We start from the raw sequence: 14,976 nt of genomic DNA, 5'->3' as shown, positions 1-14,976 counted from the left end.
TTGCCCAAGGTTGTCTTTCCTACCAACCCTAGGCCTTGGGGCTTTTAGGGACACAGATGCACAAGATGGCCTCCAAAGCCGCAATAAAGACAGAGTCCCGAAGTGCGTCTGCGTTGTCTCTCCTGGGTAAATCGCTTACATTGGTCCATCCTCACAGACTCCTTAGGAGGATCGGCATCTGAGGACGGCAGGGGTTGCTGCAAGGTAGGGACCGGACTAGGAAGACCTCCCTCCCGACGAACCTCTTGGAGCCGTTCTTGGAGCTTTCTATCAATCCGCACAGCCAGAAGGATGAGGTCATCCAGGGTCTCGAGCGGCAAGTTCGTCCTTAATTTTAGGAGACAGTCCATGCCAGAATGTAGCCACCAAGGCCTCATTGTTCCACAACAGTTCTCCCGCCAGGGTGCGGAAGTGGATGGCGTATTCACCCACAGAGATGTCTCCTTGCCGTAGGTTCAGCAAGGAAGCCGCTGCAGAGGAGACTTGTCCAGGCTCCTCAAACACTGTGCGAAATGTCCGGAGGAACCCCTGGAAGTCATGGGTTGCCTATGCAAGGGCCGTGCCAGTAAGAAGAGAGATGATGAAAGCGACCCTTGCGCCATCAGACGAAAATGCCCTTTAATACAGGCTGAAGTGGATCTGGCACTGGTTCAAAAATCCATGACAGGTACCTGCGTCTCCATCATAGCGGTCAGGAAGTGGCAAAGAAAAACGAGGATCAACACTGCCAGGAGGTGTAGTCTGAGGATCAGTACTGCCAGGAGGTATTGTAGGAGGAATAGCAGCTCGTGCTTCCAGCCGACGTGCGAGAATGTTCAAGGCCTGGAGGAGTTGGTCCTGTTGAGACCGGAGGTCTAGCATATCCGTCCGCATCTCTTGTGACGTCATCTTGGTCTTGGATCGACCAGCGGGGTCCATGGCCTGAGCGTACTGTCACGTAGGGTTCGTGGACCCACTGGGCCATACCACCTTGGCGGTATGGCAGCTGGCCAACAGGGCGCAAGTCACAGTCTATAGTTCGTATAGGGTATCTGCGGCAGCTCGGACAGTAGCAAGGCAGGCTCGTCTGGGACTAGGCAGCGGGTAGACGTCAGGCGTGGAGTAGCAGGACAGGCGTGGAATACAGCACAGCATGACTACAGCACAGCATGGCACTTGACCAGGATAGCACAGGACACAGGATACAGGAAACACTGGGAACTGGAAAACACTGAGAGACCATTTGCTTAGACAAACTAGGATACGATAAACAATGCTCAGGCAACAAAGCAAGGGGCTGGGGCCCTCTTATAGTCCAGGGCACTCATGGGCTGATTACGGGACCCGGCCGAGGTGAGTGGAAATGAGCGCTGGTGTCTCCTGAGGAGGAGACTAGAGCGAGCGCTCGCAGACCCATGGCTGCGGCCGTCAGGAGAGTGAACCTGACGGCCCGCAGCCACGGACATTACATCAATAACCCAGGTAAAATGACCACGGTACCTCCTCGGTGTACCCCCTGACCAGACTACCCATTTCAGCGACTGCAGATTGACTACGTACAACTTCAGTCCCTAGGAATTGTACAGGCATTCCATACACCCTACCACCCCAGAGTAGTAGGAGGGTAGAAAGGCTAAATGGCACTTTGAAGTTAAAAATCCAGAAAGCTATGGTAGAAATTAAGAAGCAATGGACTGAATGTCTTCCAATAACCCTATATACCGTCAGGGTCACCCCATACCGAAAGAAAAAATTGTCACCTTATGAGATACCCTTTGAAGGGCCCACGTGAACTGGACTGTATTTCCTATAGCAGATGCAGGCCAACCATGGAGACCTCACATCTAATGTGGGAGCTTTACATCAACATTTGACTAAGACACATAAATTTGTATTTTTTTCAATTCCAGACCAAGATTCTAGGGAAGGGACTCACAAGTTGCTACTGTCAGGGATCATTAGCCTGTATATTGCTTGCAAAAACATTATTACGTTACATAAACTAAATATCAATATATTTCACAAAGAACTTGAATGTAACAAGATGGAGTCTGCATAAGGAACACGCCTATGGAAGACACCGCCCCTGGAATATAAGAGGAGTGTACAGATGAGCTCACAGCTGAATAGAGCCAATAGGGCTTAAGCACGTCCCACATCTCTAGGGAAGAAACTTGTAAACTCTTTGTTCAATAAAGTTTAGTTGTACTTCCTGCTTCACTGAGGGAGGATGTCTACCAACATGTCTGTCTGGTATATCTCTTCCACGCATGCCCTCAGTTTCCAATTTACAGAGGTGGATATTCGGTGTGAAATAACAGGGAAAAGGAAGTAACCCTGACAATTGGCACCCAGCGTGGGGCTACACTCGAGGGGATCTCGGAATCCAGACAACCGACGATTACAGGGTGAAGCAGATGAGCCAGGACTGCCCACTGAAGGAGCCTGATCACCTCCACAATAACACGGTAAGTCAGTTGATTTTATAAATCTTCGACTTATCTGTGTTAGTGGACGGTCTTGTGGGAATATGTATAACCCTTGTCGGTTGGCTGGATTAGCTCAGGCGACAGGAGCGACATCCCTGCTGTGTGGTCATGAACCCGTAAGAAATTAGTCGCGCCCGACTAACCATCCTCTAGTAATTAGGGACTAGATAGAAAATATAACTTGTCTTATACAGGGGCATGCAGGCACGTTAAGACGTGTGATAAGTCGTGGGTAGTATTATAACCTGTCTTATACAGGGGCACGTGGGCACGTTAAGACGTGTGATAAGTCGTGTGTAGTATTATAACCTGTCTTATACAGGGGCACGCGGGCACGATAAGATGTGTGATAAGTCGTGGGACAGGTGCACGCGGGGTGTATAAAGCACTGATAAGTCGTGTGATAAGTTGTGAGTAAAACGAAGAAATTGATGGAAGTGTGTGGGATGCATAGGGGAGGGCGGCTACAAGCCGGAGACGGGGCAAAAGGTATTCGAGAGAACAAAGGCAAGTTGGAAATAAGAAAGGCATTGTATTATGTTATATGTATTAGAAACCACAGGACCAGCCACCGCCCTATAATGGCGATGGTCCCTCATGTTGCGTGTGTCCTTATTGTGGGCAGCAAAATCCCCCTCACAGCTGAGCAATGTGTTTCCTATGGGAGAGGTCACGCCCGGCCCAACCAAATCAGTAGGAAATGATAGCGTTGTTAATTTTGTAATTTCCCTCAGTAAAGAGTTGACAGTAACACATGCTGCAGTGTTTTCTTCTATTCTAGATTCCGTCCCAGGGGTGCACAAGCTACAACTAGGACGCTGTGTACTAGTGAAAAGACACGTCATCATAATATAGAGATAGTGGCCAACAGATTGGACACTGTTACAGATTATGTGTTTGATGTTTTGAACGTAGATAATTCCTATACAATAGTGTGATGAATGATTGCAGATACGTACGTTATCTTGAGTTGTTGTACAGATGTGTGACTCTTGGAGGTTCATTGTATGGGAGAATTTTTGCCGGCATTGAAATTGTTAAGATTGTGAGAACAGAAGCTGTGAGGATTGGGTGCGTGACCCCTCCTGTAGAATGTGATGTAACGTGTGTGATAGAACGTGTGCAGTGTGAAGTCTGAAAAGCAGACTGGTATAAGCTTATATATAGAGCATGGACTGATGAGACAAGGGATTACAATATTGCACTGATTTTAGATCTATATTGTATGCTCTTATTTTCAACAGCAACAGCAGTAATGTCTAGAAAAAAAATTCTTAGTGTTTTGAGTATGGGGTTAAAGGAAAGTTTCTTATCTTTGCGCATGCGCTGTTGTCCGTAACTTCACCAAGCGAGAAAAATATTACAGACCGCTGGATTTGTCTGCAAAAAGATAAAAGTTACGCTGCATATTTATGTGTTATGATGTGATAAGATTTAATGTTGGAATGTTTTGATGTTAATTCAAATTAATTTAAATACAGATACTATGAGACATGGGGTCTTGAAAATGTATGTACCCCCACTGTTCCCTATTTTTATATACAGTTTATTGGTTTGCAGTAACTAATATTACCATATATATTATTTTCTGTTTTATTGAATAACTAATTACAATTGTTTTGTTTTTGTTTTTACACATGAGGCGCGTGCTATAGTGCTGCCTAATTGTTATTTTTGAAAATGTGAGATGTTTTACTGGTTAATGATTGCAAGTAATTTTAAAGATAAAATGTATTTTTGTCAGGAGAAAGTCATTTTTGTTCCAGGCTGTTGTGTATTACAGGGGGCTAAACTAGTGCCCCCCAGATATAGTGCCCAACCTTATTAGGTTGAGATGTCGTTTTGAACCCTGCTACATTACTTTCGCAGAGTCCAAAAAGGGGGGAACGGTGAAGGGACTGATCAGGTACAATTTTGGTTTGTTTTGAATTAATGAATTTGGTTCCAGGAGATCTACAAAATGTGTATGAGACCCCAATGAGTATTCCACATTAAATGTGTATTAAATGAGAGTAACCTAAATGTTGAGGTTTTTCTGTGGAGATCCTTCCAGAGCAGTAACTATGGCACTGGGTATGCTGTGCTGCAGTCTTCACCCAATATGAGGTATTATGTAAGAGACCATCCCCCTCCAGCAAATTTACTCACAGATGAGTCTTTACAGATTTAGTAGGGAAGGAGGTGAAAATTATCTGAACATTGTTAATTTTATGTAAATATTTTAGTAATTTTTATTTGTTCTTGTATTAATCAAGTATTTACAGAACCTGATAAAAGTGAGATTCTCAAAGTGGTCTGGATTATCAGATGAGTGTGGAGAAATGTATAACATTTGTTTTTATTTTAGAGAATGAAGATGCCACCCCTTTGAAATGTTATATATATATATATATATATATATATATATATATATATATATATATATATATGTGACATGGGTTTCCAATGTAAATTTGTAATATAGAAATACTTCATACAGTATGTACAAGACAGGATACAAGGCACAAGTTAAATTATCCAGAAACCACTCTCACCTTCTTGTTCATCTCAAGGAGCGGAGATGGAGGTGCTCGCTGAGGCTTGTAACCTGTCAAAAGGTAAGACGGCCGACATTTACACTGACTCTAGGTACGCTTTTGGCATCACCCACAATTATGGGCCCATTGGTAGTAGGAACTTTATTGGATCATCGGGTAAGCCAATTGAGAGCGTAAGAGAAGAAAGACAGGTATCAGTAAATTGGCTTGTCCCTGGATACAATAATGCCACCACTAGGTTTGTAGCAGCCTGCATGATGTGCGCATGGCATGACATAGGTAAAACAGCAAAGGTACCTATGAAAAGTGCAGCCCGGCCAGATTACCCGTCCCAGCGACTGCAGAACATACAACTACCCGAGGTAGAAGTGTATGACAATGTGCTCGTGTGTGTAGACCTGTTCTCAGGGTGGCCTGAAACCCAGCCGGTATCTTCTCCACTGCAGACGTTGTGTGTAGTGACAGGGGAACAGTGCTTATCCCAAGTATTGAACTGGTGTTTGTACAATGATAAGATGGCAGCAGTTCTCCAGATGTTATTCCAAAGTTTGTTTAATAACGATATTCAAAAAGTGTTGTGGGAATATTGAATACTGAGGTTAAGTTTTATGTAAAGTTCTGGACCAGCCTTAGCATTGGACTATTGGAGGCGTGTGTCAGTATTAGGTTTGTGTAAATGATAACTTCTCAGTGCAAGTAGATTCCCATTTGAAAATATTTTTGTTGTGAAAGGAAAATTTTAGAGCAGAGAATTCTGTGCAGTGTATATGTGTATGTGTATATATATATATATATATATATATATATATAAATAAAGAAGAAGAATCAGTTTGTATATATCAGTTTTAGTTACTGCCCAGTGTGAACGTTTAACATAAATCTGTCATTGTTAATTTTTGCTGATTATGTGATGAAAAGATTGTGCTCCTCCGCAGGAAGTGTCCAACTGGGAGCGGAAGGCGTGAAAACCAGATTCTAACAGAATGTGGACGGATAAAGGAAGGTAAACTGGTAGCACCCAAGGCACTCTTGATGGCACATGCTTTGATGGTGTATGACCTCACATATGCCCCAAGATTGTAAGGATTGATGTGGTAAGATCTAATTGGTATGTGCCAGGCTTTACAGCTGTTGCTGCTAAATTCTGTTAGAGCTGTTTGATTTGCCTACAGAACAGTCCTGGCAGACCGGTGCCAACCTTATCATACCCGCCTCCCACGAAGAGAACAGACCTTAAGAGGCCTTCCCAGGTAAAACGAACTAGAGTAGGGGGAGAAAAATTGGTTTGAGACACTTGTCAGATAAACATGTGGAATCTGTGTATATTTCTGTGAATAGGAGCTGTTCCAGGTAATCAGCTGAGATCCAGGTACAAATCCTGCTGAAAAGTGTTACACCAAGTGCAAATACAATGTACCCAGTAACTACACATCTTCTAGGTGTCCTGTCCAGTGGAACAGATTAGTTTTTCTTACATAAAGGTGTTTGATGTAGTTTAAGGGCCTGCCATTATTATTGTATGTACTTAGAACAACTTTTATAGTGTATGCGGATGATGTTATCACCAGATTAGCATTTATTTTAACAATTGACAAGGGTTGGGGGTCCCCAGCAAGTGCCAGTAAACATGAACTAGAAGACTTTTAATATGATGAACTTCATCACTGAGATGCGGCAGGCGCAGCCTGAGCCAGTACAGCGCGTTTGTCATGAACTGACGGCAGTGTCACAATTCTAAGCAGCCGTGCAGACAAGTAACTTGCCAGAGGAAGAGGACAGATGCGGAGGGTTTGTGGTAGTCACAATAAAACTCCACTACTCCGTCTACGTGGGAACTCACCCCAGGCTCACAGCATGAGGTGCTATGTACAACCCGGTGACGTATACTAAAAGAGACGGTGTCTGACAGATGAGAAGGACCAAACCAAGTCCTGATGACATCAGCAAAGTAAAGTAAAAACCAAAGACCTAAGTGAATCCGTCAGCAGTATCAAGTGTTTTAATAAGTGGCAAGGGGGGGGGCAATAATAAATCACCCATTGGACACCACTGTACAGTCTGACTCCACAATTGTGTGGGTTACCCTGAGGGTGACAGTCAGTGAAGAGCAGAAGACAGGAGAAGAAGAGGACGATGATGTACAGGACTTGCAATGAACTGATGGGACTCAAAAACCTGAGGATGATAGCATGTGATTGGTGATAGCATTATATTATTAATTGAGGCCCCATTGTTTATATTGTCTGAGGTTTATAATTGTAATGTGTGTAAATATCCTACGGTACTGCAAATTACAATCTGAGGAGTTTTATGTGGAGGTGTGAGGTGAAGGTACCAGGTTGTTGTCACTCATATGTAAGAAGTACATGGCAGCAATGAGAGCCTGGAGGTTATGTTACCTGGGTGTCTTCAGGTTTGGGGAAGATGCTGCCCATGACCTGTTATATCTGCAGGGGTAAAAGTCCCATTAGAACAGTAAGTGACAGTGCGACAATTATGACCAATACAAGTGCCGTGGAGGAGAAGTTTGGATTATTGCCAATATTAGTAGGTTTAACAGTAAAGAATGCGAGGGGCTCAGAAGCCAGATTCGAGGGTCCATACCAGGTTCTCCTGATCTCGCCCACTGCAGTTAAGCTGGAAGGAAGGCCGACATGGATCCACGCCTCGCACTGCAAGAGGGTCTCTTCCAAAGAATGACTATCACCATATACATCCTTATCCTTTTTCGTGTTATTGCACAGAGTGCTGAGGGGGGACCAGTATTTTTCATGGATGACTGGATGGCAGAAAATATTAGCACAAATAGGAGTAGTGATAGTGGTCTTTTTAATACTATTTTATGTCCTTGTGTGCTGTGTTTTCCCTTGTATCAGGAAAATGATGACGAAAGCTGTAGAACAGACTGTGCCCACTATGTTTACACAAATAGACGAGGTGATACCGACAGTCCCTTTAAAGACAACCATCCTGTATCCTGAGGAGAATAGGGAAAGTTAGGACCATTCCGAAACCTTGGAAGTCCAGGTACAAAGGGCGTTACTCATAAGGAGTAGCTCGTCTCAAGCTGGTGAAGAAATCCAAAACCCGTACCCACCTGGTTGGAGTGGTCAGTAGTAGGTTGCTAGGCGAGACTCAGGGATAGAGTAATAATATTTTTAGGGGGGACTGTCAGGGATCATTAGCCTGTATATTGCTTGCAAAAACATTATTACTTTACATAAACTAAATATCAGTATATTTCACAAAGAACTTGAATGTAACAAGATGGAGTCTGCATAAGGAACACGCCTATGGAAGACACCGCCCCTGGAATGCAAGAGGAGTGTACAGATGAACTCACAGCTGAATAGATTGTATGAACAAAATGGGGGAAATGTGATGGTAGAGTTAATGTGTTCATGTCATCACATATACAGGTTTACATCAGTTTAAGGCCCCATGCGCATGAACGTGCTTTTGCGGCCACAATTCCCCCGAAAATTCACGGGAGAATTGCGGCCCCATTCATTCCTATGGGCATGCACACGACCGTGGTTTCCACGGTCCGTGCATGGCCCAGGAGCCTGGACCACAGAAAGAACGGACATGTCTTATTACGGCCGTGTTCTGCGGTCCAGGCTCATAGGAAATAATGGACGCGGCCATGTGCACGGCCCACGATTTGCGGGTCGGCTCGCGGGTGACACTCCGCAGCCGGCCAACCCGAAAATCACAACCGTGCACATGGCTACGGTCGTGTGCATGAGGCCTAAGTAAACATGTTTATTGAGTTAGACCAAAGTCCCTAAAACCGGTTTTAGGCTGGTTATGGCTCATGCTCCAGACATATAGGCATGACCTTTCTATTGGGGACTTCCACGTCTATGTGTCTAATGCTGATTGGATCATTCCTAATAGCCAATAGTAGTTTAGAATGTGTTGTTGCTTTGTAATAGGTTAATGTTTGAGTCCTGCTATGTTAAAGAGGCTCTGTCACCAGATTTTGCAACCCCTATCTGCTATTGCAGCAGATCGGCGCTGCAATGTAGATTACAGTAACGTTTTTATTTTTAAAAAACGAGCATTTTTGGCCAAGTTATGACCATTTTCGTATTTATGCAAATGAGGCTTGCAAAAGTACAACTGGGCATGTTGAAAAGTAAAAGTACAACTGGGCGTGTATTATGTGTGTACATCGGGGCGTGTTTACTACTATTACTAGCTGGGCGTTGTGTATAGAAGTGTCATCCACTTCTCTTCACAACGCCCAGCTTCTGGCAGTGCAGCACTGTGACGTCACTCACAGGTCCTGCATCGTGTCGGCACCAGAGGCTACACTTGATTCTGCAGCAGCATCAGCATTTGCAGGTAAGTAGCTACATCGACTTACCTGCAAACGCCGATGCTGCTGCAGAATCATCTGTAGCCTCTGGTGCCGACACGATGCAGGACCTGTGAGTGACGTCACAGTGCTGCACTGCCAGAAGCTGGGCGTTGTGAAGAGAAGTGGATGATACTTCTATACACAACGCCCAGCTAGTAAAAGTAGTAAACACACCCCGATGTACGCACATAATACACGCCCAGTTGTACTTTTACTTTTAAACACGCCCAGTTGTACTTTTGCAAGCCTCATTTGCATAAATACGAAAATGGTCATAACTTGGCCAAAAATGCTCGTTTTAAAAAAATAAAACCGTTACTGTAATCTACATTGCAGCGCCTATCTGCTGCAATAGCAGATAGGGGTTGCAAAATCTGGTGACAGAGCCTCTTTAATGAGGAAGCATATAATGAGTATAAATAGAGTTACAGGGTGTCGGCTCTTGAGAACAGGCACTTTGATAAACTATCATCTTGTCTCTGTGTTAAAACTCCCCAGCGCACTGAACAATTTGGAATCTCTGACCGACCCGGACTTCCATAGCAGTTGCCTATCACCTAAAAGGAGGATACAACACAAATCAGACTGATTCAGAAGACAGCAGATTTTTTTTTTATTTTGTTGGGGAGTTCCAATGTCAAGGGCATGCAGATAAAGAAGATTCCAGTTTATACAATGACATAAATGCATATAAACATTACATATATTAATGTATCTTCTTTGCATTTCACAATTTTTGTTATTTTTGTCACCAATACAGGTTCCTATGACAAGCGTTCTGATGCTGTCTCCAAATCAGTAAAGACATGCACGTCAATTCTTCACCTGCTATTACACATTTTACAACTTCAGTTTCTTATGTGGTGAGATCAGGCAGGGATTACAAAATATGTTTGTTGGAAAGTTTAACAGTCTAGAGCTCTTCAGGCAAACCTTGTAATACTGAATAAATAAATATTCATTGAACAGGCAGCATGTACATCAATAGCAATTACACAACATATGCACAATACAGGAATATTTGGAACCTGCCAAACAGACACGGAACCAAGACTATCCAACATTATACAAAACCATGACAACACCAGGACTATGCATGTGACGGATACTTTGGTAAAAGTTATAAGTAAACAAAACTAAAAAGAAGAAGTGAATGACTGGAGCAGCAAGACATATATAAGAAATGAGGGAAAATAAAAAAGGAACAGGGAGCAAAATTAAGGTGGTTGTCTGAGATAAGAAAAAAGGGTCTACTCTTGTTCAAGAAACAGCGCCACTTTTGTCCACGTCTGTGTGAAATTACAGCATCACAGCACTGGAGAGAGTGGGGTTAATAAGCTGCAATACCAGACACAACCCATGGACAAAAGTAGCGCTGTTTCTGGACAAAAAAGCAGACCTTTTTTCTAACTCTGGACAACCTCTTTAATGAGACAATTGGCTGATGTATAGTGTTAATTCTATGCAATCATTTTTAAGCAGCAAGGAAGGATAGTTAGAATTATTTGCTGGGTACTAATACTTATATACATATAATTGGTTATAAAATATTTCATTCACCTAAATATTTCATATTTTTTGCTAACATTAAAAAAATGTCTTATTTTGAGCCATGTTATCCAGAACTGCTGCTTCTGTGGCTTCACGTAGTCACCCTTTAAATGTATTTTCTTGCCTCTAGTTTTATTATATGGATTCAGAAGCTGCTAACATCAGCACTGTTTCTGCATCATACAGATTTGATTCTTTGGTCTACAACTTTTGTCCAACTTGACCACATGAAACGGCAAGGCCCTGATTCTCGGCTCCATGCAGCCATCCTTCCCTGTAATCCTATTCCTCGTCTTCTCATTTCCTGTCTATGTGCACCAAAGAAAGAGGAGCCCAATTTTTTCCTTTACTACAATTCTAATGAACAAAGTCTATACAGTACGTTCCATTTTCACATTATTATTATTGATATTATTAAGAGGTTAGTGTTCTTTAAAAACAACACAAGTCATAGTATGCTTGGTTTTCACAATTACAGTTGGCAGAAAAAAAACAAAAAAAATAAATAAAAAAAAAAAAACTTTGATTTCCACATATAACAGTGCTAAGTCGAGGTAATGTTGTCTTATTTATATAATATTTCCAATGAGTGAAATTTTCTGTCCCAGCGGTTTGTCCTGTAAGGGACTGTCCTGTGAACAAGCTTTGCTGGCGGGTATTATTTGGCGTGGTCTATTAAGACAGGATGCAGTGGTCCAATTTCTTCCATCATACATAAGTGTGACAATTCTTAAAAAGCCATCAGCAGCAGTTAATTCTTTCACTCAGACATTAAGTTTAGCATTCTGCTCAGTCTTGTCGAATTTCTTGTACGATAGCACCTGATGTATGTGTGACATCGTGAATCATTCTATCCTTTCCACTTCTGTCTCATGTAAAATATCGACATTGTGTAGAGTCAATGTAGCAATAAGTTGTGCAGCGCAGTTGTCCATAAGATCTATTGGAAAGGGAAAAGAAACAGTATTAGCAGAACATAGATGTCTAAATAGCATGCTATGTTGCCTTGATATTGCCATGTTGCTTGAGACAGAAAGATTATCACTGAAGTGACCACTTTGGGCAAATAACTCTAATTTCTGATTCTGACATATTTGCCTGTTGCCTACAGTCCCAATGGTCGTATAACTGCTACAGCCTATGCAGGAGGACATGTTGGTGTAGCAGCATGACAACCCAATGCTGATTTGGGCTGTCCTGACCATATTGTGTCCAAGGGGCGTAGCTATGGGTTTAGCAAAGACGGGGTGGGGGCAAAACATATCTGAGTGGGCCCCAACCCAGTGGGACCCCCTAACGCATGTTTAGAAGCGCATTCTAATTATATACCAGCCATCATCTCTGCATATAACCCCATCATCCCTGTATATAACCCCATCATCCCTGTATATACCATCCTTCATCCTTGTATATAACCCCTATCATCTCTGTATATACCAGCCTGGCTAATATATACAGGTAAGATGGGGGTTATAAACAGGGATGATGGCTGGCATATACAGCGATGATGGGGGTTATATAAGGGAATGGTGGCTGGTATACATAGGAATGATGGAGTTTAATGCAGGGATGATGGTAGGACTACACATCATCCCTGTATATAACAACCATCATCCCTGTATATAACAACCATCATCCCTGTATATAACAACCATCATCCCTGTATATAACAACCAGGCTACCCCTGCTGTATAGGTTTGTACGGCGTAAAACGTCTGCTCCCAGCATGACTCGAACAATGGTAGTGATATGCTGGGAGTTGCTATTTCACCAAAAAAATCATACCACCCATCATGTCGCTGCAGATCATACAGTGACTACAGTACTTATTAGAGGCAGAATAAACATTTACATTAAGTGACTCACCGGTGAAGTTTTTTTAGAATCTAGTTGTTCTTGTTCTCTTTTCTTCTCCATCCGGTTCAGACCTCTATGATGAATTCTCTCGGCCACAGCCCATTTCTGCAGTTTGCCGCTCAGATGTCTTCAGCTTCTCACTTTTCAAACATTTCTGCACCTATAAACGAAGATAAAATTCTCATGGTGCCAGACATAAATATAATAGCTTCATACACTACACCTCTAATTATAATAGCGCCATACACTGTGTCCCCGATTATAATAGCATATATAGTGCCCTCCATAGTTCTCCCTGTAGATGGTGCCCCACATATAGCCCCCCTGTAGATAGTGCCCCACATATAGCCCCCCTGTAGATAGAGCTCTACATATAGCCCCCTGTAGATAGTGTCCCACATATAGCCCCCCTGTAGATAGATCTCTACATATAGCCCCTGTAGATAGTGCTCTACATATAGCCCCCCCTGTAAATAGTGCCCCACATATAGCACCCCTGTATATAGTGCCCCACATATAGTGTCCCCTGTAGATTGTGCCCCATATAGCCTACCCCCGTAGATAATGACACTCACCCTTTTAAGTGAAAAAACCCAAAACTTTACATACTCACCTTGAACCCGTCCCCACACTGTCCTGTGTCAATGCAGGCCTGCTCTCTTCTGAGCAGGTCTGCTGGGACTGAACGACGGCGCTGATTGGCAGGGCAGAATGACTTATTGCCAATTAACGCCTTTCAACAACAGAAGCGCTACAATTAGTGCAGGAGGGTGTGGCTGCGGCTGGTGGCAGTTGCGCCGCCACCCCCTCAGACAGGCAGCAGGCCGCCCTGTGTGGCATGGCTATGGTGGGAGCGGTGGTCTTTTCGGGACGCAGTCGCAGTGAGCCCCACCATCTCAGTGCCCCCCCTGCCACCATGCTAGCTATGCTACTGGTCTACATGGCTTATGTACATGGTTATAATACAGATCGGTGTTGTATAGAACAGTTATACAGTGCCTATAGACTACTATGGGCTTATACAGTGCCTCCAATTTTATACAAAAATCCATAAGAGAAAATGGTTTAATGTTCCTTCAGGTACTTAACATTTATTTTATGATTAACAATTATTATCAGTGAGTTTATCCAAGGAATAAAATCATCTTCACCTTACAACGGAAATATTTGGCACTACATACCCTGGAAGATATGTCCTGCATGATTGATAGCCAAAGTCTTTGCCATCACATTCCTCCACCCCTTCTTGCCGGAAGCCATCCCCGCAGTAGGCACGCTTGCATTCTAGGGAAGAAATCACATTATCAGCATTACTTGTATAATTCAGTAGATTGACCGTGTGGGAGCTCTGACAGGAACGATCCATTTATTACATCTATGCAAAAATGATTCTGATCATAGAAATCCAGAATTCGTTTCTATTCACACTGTGTGGTCAAATCGCGTTTTTGATGCAATTTTATGAAAATCTCAGCAAAACCATGATTTGACTGCACGATGTGAATAGACCCTTTAAGAAATCATTAGGTCTCTTTTTCAACAAACATTCTGTGTATACATTGTCCTTTTATACTGTCTTGAAGTATCAAAGAATTGTCATGTCACCTTCCAAGCTCAAAACAAATTATTCAATTGCAGGATATACAATTATACATATATAATGATGTAGCAACCACACCAAAAATGTAATCGCATATTTACATTTTTCTGTTTCGTAGCACCGCCCATTTTTTGTAAAAGGGGCAACAGCCATATTACAATCAGTTTCTGAGAATCTAAAACAAACAAATATGGCTACACTTTATTTGCTCACAAAAATGATCACCGTAACAACACAGAAAAATGACAATATCTCTTTAAAACATAATTATCATCCTTGCTTTTAGGGTCTTTTTGATGGTCCTGCTAGATCCCATAGATTGTTGGTTGATCTAATGTCAGGCAGCTTTATATACAAACTTAAAGCCATTGCAAATCTGCTTGGGGTATTTCCATGTAGAATTTATTGGAATACTCACCGTATAAACAAGAAATAATGGTGGCTGAATAGATTTCATAGATTTTTAGAGCATTGTGAACAAGTCTCTGCAGTGTCCTTCTGCACAGAAATACTGGCAGTGACACTGTTACATGTTATTGCAGTAATATATCATGTGGAGGGGTTGTGCCTTTTGCAAATGTCATACGTATATAATAT

General features: G+C 42.6%; 1 protein-coding gene across 2 annotated transcripts in view; it reads right to left on the bottom strand.

The window, feature by feature from the left end:
* Positions 1-9,973: 9,973 nt before the first annotated feature.
* The window catches only part of COLQ (collagen like tail subunit of asymmetric acetylcholinesterase), a 109,558-nt gene continuing 104,555 nt past the window's right edge, over positions 9,974-14,976 (bottom strand). For both annotated transcript variants that reach the window (XM_075827240.1, XM_075827242.1), the window contains 2 exons: positions 13,961-14,063; positions 9,974-11,862 (listed from right to left, as the gene is read on the bottom strand). In XM_075827240.1, the coding sequence (XP_075683355.1) occupies positions 11,793-11,862; positions 13,961-14,063 (173 nt within the window). In that variant the 3' untranslated portion in view covers positions 9,974-11,792. The remainder of the gene's footprint in view (positions 11,863-13,960; positions 14,064-14,976) is intronic.

This window comes from Rhinoderma darwinii, chromosome 5 (genome assembly GCF_050947455.1).
Source record: "Rhinoderma darwinii isolate aRhiDar2 chromosome 5, aRhiDar2.hap1, whole genome shotgun sequence".
NCBI classification, from domain to species: Eukaryota; Metazoa; Chordata; class Amphibia; order Anura; family Rhinodermatidae; genus Rhinoderma; species Rhinoderma darwinii.
Note: the sequence above shows the minus strand (reverse complement) of the source record. Positions and strands in the feature narration are given on the sequence as shown.